General features: G+C 41.4%; 1 protein-coding gene across 1 annotated transcript in view; it reads right to left on the bottom strand.

Moving 5' to 3' along the window:
- Positions 1 to 205: 205 nt before the first annotated feature.
- LOC111146646 (hyaluronan synthase 2) overlaps positions 206 to 8097 on the bottom strand; it is a 30730-nt gene continuing 22838 nt past the window's right edge. Inside the window, exons 3-4 of the mRNA XM_022502282.1 lie at positions 3682 to 3783; positions 206 to 1767 (exon numbers count right to left, since the gene is read on the bottom strand). Of these exons, the coding sequence (XP_022357990.1) occupies positions 838 to 1767; positions 3682 to 3783 (1032 nt within the window). The 3' untranslated portion in view covers positions 206 to 837. The remainder of the gene's footprint in view (positions 1768 to 3681; positions 3784 to 8097) is intronic.

Below are 8097 nucleotides of genomic sequence, written 5' to 3'. Positions count from 1 at the left end.
TTCTACTCCCGAAGTGTGAAGGCCTTTTCTAAAAGAAATGAAAAAAAAAAAGTTAAAATATTGAAAGTTTAAATATTTTTCACAGAAATAAACTATTCCATGTTAAAAGGTAGAGAGAGAGAGAAACATTTTATTCTTTCTATCATGAACAACATCAGTCAACCACGCTTCACATTTTGGGTAGGTTTTTTTTTTTTAAAGTATGAATTTTTTCAGAACCTATTTTAATAATAATAAAAAAGAACAGGTGTATTTTGGCAGAGAAGTAAAATATAGAATATGCAAAATTTGTTTTAAAAATCAGCATACAAAATTTTAAAACACAGTACAATTATATAAAAATACAGCACAGCCAACGGCCTTTGAAATTTCCTTTGGCATTTCATTTGGTAGAGTTAAACAGAAAATCCTTTCTTAAAAAAAAAAAAAATTAGCTATCGACACAGTCCATAAGTTAGGTTGTATATGTTGAAAGAACTTTTCCTTGAGTTTCCAAAATCCTTTTCTTCCATGATAACCCACATAAAGCATGGCTAGTGAGGTATATAGGGCAAACACTGTTAGGCAGATGTACATAAGGAAAAAGTGCATAAACAAAGAATGCTTCCCATTTTCATAGAAATAACAGGTTAAATCTGAGTTTCTTCTCATTGATGTCGTTTTACTTTGGCTGAATCAAAATAAACCCACAGAGACATGTCTTGGTTCAAGTCCCAGCAGCAGTGATGTGTCTCCTTTGGTGGCATTATTGGATGCCACAATACTGTACAGTCCCGAGAGGAACTAAGGTTTTGTGTGTGTCTGCGTGTGTGACTGCAAACGTCAAACAACGTAAGATCATACATCGAGCACCATGTCATACTGTTGTCCCTTCTTCCTCCTGCCACATTTATTGATGAGAACCACATAAAGCGTCAAAAGCATGATCCAATAGCATGCATAGAGCAACGTTCCAACAATGAGAACTGTCTGCTTGGATTCTGAGAATGGCTTTTTAGATTCCTTATAAATGGTGAAAATCACACCACCCAGGAGGATTGTAAACCACACCGATACTGGAATGAGTCCTATGAAATTGACAACAATGGTCTTCCTTCCAGACGTGCCCCACCCAGCTTTGTTTATCGTTGCGATTGCAAACATCTTGGCAGGAAGTAAACTTGACATGTATAACACTGAATAGAGGGACATGAAGACCATGACAATATTTCCTCTAAGGCAGCTGGCAAAGGACGACTTTATGAGACCTACTAACTGGACAGTTAACAAGAAGAGGAGGATGTTCCAAATTTTACCCCGGTAGAAGAGCTGGATGACTGTCGCAATGAGAAAGAAAGGGAAGAATCCAGTGATCACGGCCTCGTAGGTCATCCACAAGTGATGTTTATGAAACCACATCGCGTTGTACAGCCACTCTCGGAAGTATGACTTGCTCCAACGGGTCTGCTGGTTTAACCATCTGAGATACTCTATCGGTGTCTCCGTAAGGCACTTGGATCGAGCTGTGTATTTTGTTGCATAGCCCAGGCTCAGCACTCGGTTCGTTAAATGCCGGTCATCCCCAAAACTACACTGGCTGCCCATAAATTCCTGATTGTACCAGTCTTCCACAAATTCATGCAGCAAGGAGTTTCTGTACATCCCCAGAGGTCCACTAATGCACTGGACACACCCAAAATAAGACTGGCAGGCCCTTTCTATATTAAAAGCCATCCAGTATCTCACACTGCTGAGGAAGGAGATCCAGGAATCGTACTTGTTTAAAATCTGTAAGAAGGAAAAAAAAAAAAAGAAAACAAATAAGTAAAACATAGGCCCCCACTAAAATACCAACAAAATCTGCATCATCACGAAATTACTACCTAAAGTGAGGTTTGTTGTTTGATCCTCCTGTATTAGCATCCTTCTTATTTTTGACATGATTGTTCTTTATTTTCTCTGATTCTGTGTTACTGGATTAATCTGATAAATTGTTTGCCTGTGTTGGGACTCCTGGATGAGCAACCGTTTTTCTCCTACATGACCCTGTCCTTTTTTTTTGCCCAGGGCTTTTGTTGTTGTTGTTCTTGTTATGCTGTGATATTGAGCGTGTTTTTAGGCTCTAGTTCTCAGATCCTAAATTTTCCCACTCTTTCCTACCATCTAAGATTTGAAGGTTTTAAGCCCTATTCTCTCCTGTTCTGGTTAATTTCCAACTCATTCAATTCCATTAATTTTCTTTCTCCTTCTTGCCCTCCTTTATGCAATGCCAGTGATTAACTGTTTGTTCTGGCCTCTCCCCAAAACTTAAGTCCTGAAATAATGCTCTATGTAAAGGCTATTGAAAGTTATCAGCTTTTTCTTGGCAGTATTTCTAAATTCTTTCCTCCATCTCAATTTTGCACGGTTCTCATCTGGATTTTGCATGTTTCCTCTTTTATCACCAGGCTGTTTGTCTATTCCAGGCATTGTCTTTGCCTTCATTATCTCCATGCACGTATAAAATGGGTTACATAGCAACACAATACCTAATTTTTAAAGTTAAGTTTCCATGGGCTTCTCACCTTTTGCTAAAATTTGATCACGCATTGGCAAAGCACTCATTTTAATCTTCACATGTGATCACATATTCACATATATGTGCATTTCCCATCCCACAGATTCCAAGTTGCCTTCATTAATATTGACGTCATTGTTTCTCCATTTTTAGCAAATAATGGGAAATAAATAATTATAGGTGGGAAATAAGTCATAATCAGAAAACCCACTTAATTATTTGTTCCTTTGCCTTTCTTACCAGTATAAATCTAAGTTGCTATTTCTCTTTTCTTCTTTTGTGTTCCAACTTGAATTTTTAATCAACCATATATTAATCATCTTTTAAATACATAGGTATAAATATAGAATCCATCCTCAGCACTTCCATTTTTTTACCTTCACAACTAAATGATCTCCAACATCAGATTTTTTTTTTTTTTAAGATTTTATTTATTTGACAGGCAGAGATCACAAGTAGGCAGAGAGGCAGGCAGAGAGAGTGGGGGAAACAGGCTCCCTGTTGAGCAGAGAGCCCGACGCGGGCTTGATCCCAGGACCCAGGGATCATGACCTGAGCAGAAGGCAGAGGCTTTAACCCACTGAGCCACCCAGGTGCCCCCAACATCAGATTTTACCAGAACATTAAGTTATGGTTCAAGAAGATATGGAGATCATTACACATTTAAATTATATATAACTTATATTACCTATCAGCCATACCTAACAAGGGTTACATTCCAGGGTTTAAAAAAAAAAAAAATCCTTTTTTTTTTTTTTTTTTTTTTTTTCTAATTTAGAAAAGAGACAGGGCGCCTGGGTGGCTCAGTGGGTTAAGACTGCCTTCAGCTCAGGTCATGATCTCAGGGTCCTGGGATCGAGCCCTACATCAGGCTCTCTGCTCAGCAGGGAGCCTGTTTCCCCCTCTCTCTCTCTGCCTGCCTTTCTGCCTACCTGTGATCTCTGTCAAATAAATAAAATCTTTTTTAAAAAAGAAAAGGAAAGAAAAGAGGCAATAAAGTGGGTTCAAGGCACATACTCATGTGTCTCTATCACCAAAGCAACATCTGGCAGAGAGTTTGGTGTGTAGTGAATATACATGCAAAGAATCAGTGTGTTAAGAGTGTATCTAAAAGGGAGGTGCGAAGGAAGTGAAGCCATAGGCACCTGGACATCTCCCCCGACACCTCCAACCATGGGGTCTTCTTCTAAAACTTTCACCATCTCCACAGAGGAGGCAGGGTCAAGCATGGTGTCGGAATCACAGACCTGCAAAGAAGAAAGCAGAAATCAGTTAAAGAGGAGGAAGAATTATGAGTGTGGTCACTACCGTCAAAACCAGGCACACAGAGTAGGCCTTCAGCTTGACTGTCACAGGGCCTCAATAAGCAAGTACCGCAAGGATGACTGTTTTGTCATGACCAATACAAACAGCACGCTCAGTACTGAAGGAAATGGCACGGCTGGAAGGAACAGCGGCAGTGCTAGGTGTGTCCTGCAGGCTAAGCAGCTTGTCTTGGTTTACCACGGCTGCTCCTCATCTTGGCAATGAAAAGTCTTAGGTCCCAGGTAACATCCCAGTTTTCCAGGACTTGGTAAACAACTTAGGTTGGTCACCGGAGGTCTTTTTTTATTGTTGTTGCTATTGTCTTAGACAAGCCCTTTATGTAACTTATCCCTCAGGTCTGAATGATGGTCAGAAAATCCTATGAAGACTATTGAAAGGGAGCATGTTTAACAATAATTTCCCTCCCTATTTTAATATGGTGACTAAAAGACAGGAAAGCAATTCTCTTACGTCTGGTTGTATACCTTTGAAGCAAGATGTCCGTAAGAGCTGGACTTAGCCGCTGATACAGCATCAGGAAGGGAACTAGCGTGATCTGCAGACCACCTTCTTATTCTAAAACATTAAGTATTCATCTAGCCCTTTGTACATAATGTAAATTATCTTAAGTCATTCTACAAATGCTAATAGTTGTTCTTAAAAACAATCTTTCTATGGGTCCAAAAAAGTAATTCTGAAACGAAACCAAACTACAGCTTCAAGAAAATTATTGGGATTAGCCTCCACCAATGAACCTCTGAGAGCCCCTTCTGTTGGAGGCCCAAGGGGGCAGGGTTATAAATACTTTTCTTTCCAGCCTGATTTCTGAGCCTATTGGAAAATGAGACAGAAAAATGAGGGAGATGAGAGACCAAAATATTACCTGTATAATCCTAAAGAGAATAGAGAGAACATATCTAATTACCTGTGGAATAGCACGCTTCATAATTAGACTTTCCTGTATTAGACCTATCACGTCCAAGTAACATCTAAGTGGGGTCAGCCTCCTCCTTCAGATAACCTGCATTCCCTTCTAAAAGGATGGAAGATGCCAGCTTCTTGGTGGTAGCCCACTCCCAGAAGAAAGGGGAAAGGAGGAACCAGCAAACCCTTCTCCTATACTCACTAATCAGATGAAATCATTTGGGGAGGAAGGAGTCAGGCCGCTGAGAAAGGCTACTACTGCCAGATGGGTTACACCTGTGACCAGACCTTCTAACACATGATCAAAGAAAATCAGAAGTAGGGAAATGCTCCCAGCTCTCTATCCCTGATTAATACCAATAAGACACAGTATCCTTTTCTGGACACTGCAGCAAAGCCTAGTAGATAAAAATTGATCAAAGTTGACCTGTAATGAACCGGTTTCATTCATATCCCCATCCAAATGACAACATAACTGATAGGGACTGGAGAGTTATCAGCAATTCCCATTATTTTGCCATAAACTCTGACTACACTGTATGGACTTAATCAAGATTTAGTCTATGGGGCGCCTGGGTGGCTCAGTGGGTTAAGCCTCTGCCTTCAGCTCAGGTCATGATCTCAGGGTCCTGGGATGGCTCTCTGCTCAGCCTGCTTCCCCCTCTCCCTCTGCCTGCCATCTCTCTCTCTCTGTCAAATAAATAAATAAAATCTTAAGAAAAAAAAATCTATTTATTTGTATCAAAAGTAATTATTTTTACAGTTCTCCATACTACTTCATTAAAATAGGGATTTGATACACCAGTTTAAAAAAAAAAAAACAAACTAAGAAGCATAAACTGAGTTTAAGGGGCCTCTCTCTCCCCTCCCCCCCCATATATAGTATGAGTCTCTCACATAAATAGCTATGGAATTTCAACATTTTATTTTTATTTTTATTTTTTTTAAAGATTTTGTTTATTTATTTCACAGAGAGAGATCACAAGTAGGCAGAGAGGCGGCAGAGAGAGAGAGGAAGGGAAGCAGACTCCCTGCTGAGCAGAGCCCGATGCGGGGCTTGATCCCAGGACCCTGAGACCATGACCCAAGCCGAAGGCAGAGGCTTAACCCACTGAGCCACCCAGGCACCCCTCGACATTTTATTTTTAAAGATTTTATTTCTTCATCTGACAAAGAAAGAGACAGTGAAAGAGGGAACACAAGCAGGGGGAGTGAAAAAGGGAGAAGCAGGCATCCCGCTGAGCAGGGAGCCCAATGCGGGGCTGATGGGGGGCTTGATCACGACCCCAGCCTGAAGGCAGTGCCTAACAACTGAGTCACCCAGGCGCCCTGGAAGTTCAACTTTTTTTTTTTTACAGACAGAGATCACAAGCAGGCAGAGAGGCAGATTGGAGGAAGCAGGCTCCCTGTTGAGCAGAGAGCCCTATGCAGAGCTGGATCCCAGGACCCTGAGATCATGACCTGAGCCGAAGGCAGAGGCTTTAACCCACTGAGCCACCTAGGCGCCCCAAAGTTCAACATTTTTAAAACGGTGTCTGTCTCCATTTTACTGACAGCTACATTTTTCTGCAAAAAATATTAATATATATTAATGAATATAATGTTGGTGAAAGCAGCAATTTAAACACATTATTGGAACTTGGAAATTAAAGGTATACAGGGTATTCAGTTATAACCTTATAACTCTCTGGATTTAACTAATCATAGTAATTTTAGGGTTAACATCTGAATTTTTTATTTTATTTTACTGGTTTAGAACCATTTATTTTCTAAATAAAAACCGTTTATGTTGCTTCATTTTTCAGCATTCTATTTTGGTCCGGCATGATCTCACTTAGGCAACAGCAAGGCATTAGTTTTTCACTGTAGAAAATAGGATTTTACTAATGCTTGGGTTGGTACGCTAGCCTCAAGCCTAAACAAATTTCTCCAGAGGTGACTTTTCTCCTCTCGCGTGCCTTGTCTATTCACAGGTTTGTAAATGGATGGCGGCAAGCTTGTCCAGCCCTTCATGAGGGTAGAAGCTGTGAAGGCAAGAGTTCAAACCGCCTTCAGCATCCAGGATCCTGAGTCTATGGCCACACCCACCTCTATTGACTCAGGCTGGGAAAGGTAAAACCGGAAAAAGCTAAAATAAGCATAAAAACAACAGGAAGGGGGCAATCTAGAATTAATGTTCAAGTAACTCCACCTTGTGAGCACAGGCAAGCCAAGGGAACTGCCCCTTTGAAATGACTAACCGTGAACCAAACTTCTGAGGTTCTGAATATTTAAATGGGTCCTGTCCTTGCCAGTTTCCAACAGCAAAGCGCCAGCAGCTCTCTGAGAGAGACTGTTCTCATGGTGGGTTGAGCTGTGTCAGAAGGGAAATCTCTCACAAGTCTCCTGGGCAGGGATATGCATCAGCCGGATGAAAGTGCTTTAGAGAAACTCAGTTTCTGTGACTGGCTTCCAACTTGGAACCATACAGAGAAGACACACGTGGCCCCTGGGTATGGGCGACATCCAAAGCTGTGAAGCATTCCATATTTAAAAAAAAAAAAAAAAAAGGAAGAAGAAAAAGAAATAAGAAGTTCAAAATCTGGGTTTCTGGATGCTCTTTGGTGACAGAATGCCGGCTGGAAAGCCATCACCTGGGACAGTCAGCATGTATGTTCACGGACCTACTAGTATGTATTCATTACTCTCTACAGAGTGTGACTTGAGCCCCTCTGAGTATCTGTATAGTGGGAACAGGATTTCTAGTTGCCTCCCCACCAATTATAACAAGTATGTAATTTCATAAATGTCGGCCATTTAGCTCTAGGCTAGACTGTGAGGGACATACACCAGCTGACATAGAGCTTGACCTCACCTGGGGACACAAACTACAGGCCGTGATTTGCCCACAGGAAACAATTAGAGAACAAATCGAAACGCCTCTCTGTTCATACTTGAGTGTCTCCCTGTCATTGGTTTAAAACCACATGATCACGAGTCATAAGATTTCTCACTAGGAGATATGGAAATGAAGTGAAGTCAGCAAAATCTCACTAAAATGAGTGGAAAATGTCAAGACAAAGACATTCTGGGAGGAACCAGCCACCTCAGTCTCAGTCACAGAATCATCAACTGAAGTGCCTAACACTGCTCTCTTCCTCTTTCCTCCTGCCCTTTCACAGTCAAGAGGTGGCAGCCTCCCTTCCCCCCACCCCCCACCCGGCTCCCACCACTTCCACTCCCCACTCCCCATCCCCCTCCCGGTCTAAAACAGGGCTTGACAAACTAAGGTCTTCAGGCCAAGTCCAGCCTGACACCTGTTATGATATGATCTGTGGAGTCATAGTGGTTTC

This window comes from Enhydra lutris, unplaced genomic scaffold (assembly GCF_002288905.1).
Source record: "Enhydra lutris kenyoni isolate GAN:26980312 unplaced genomic scaffold, ASM228890v2 scaffoldscaffold14, whole genome shotgun sequence".
Taxonomy (NCBI): Eukaryota; Metazoa; Chordata; class Mammalia; order Carnivora; family Mustelidae; genus Enhydra; species Enhydra lutris.
The sequence above is the reverse complement of the archived record's forward strand: the minus strand, read 5'-3'. Positions and strand labels throughout refer to the sequence as shown.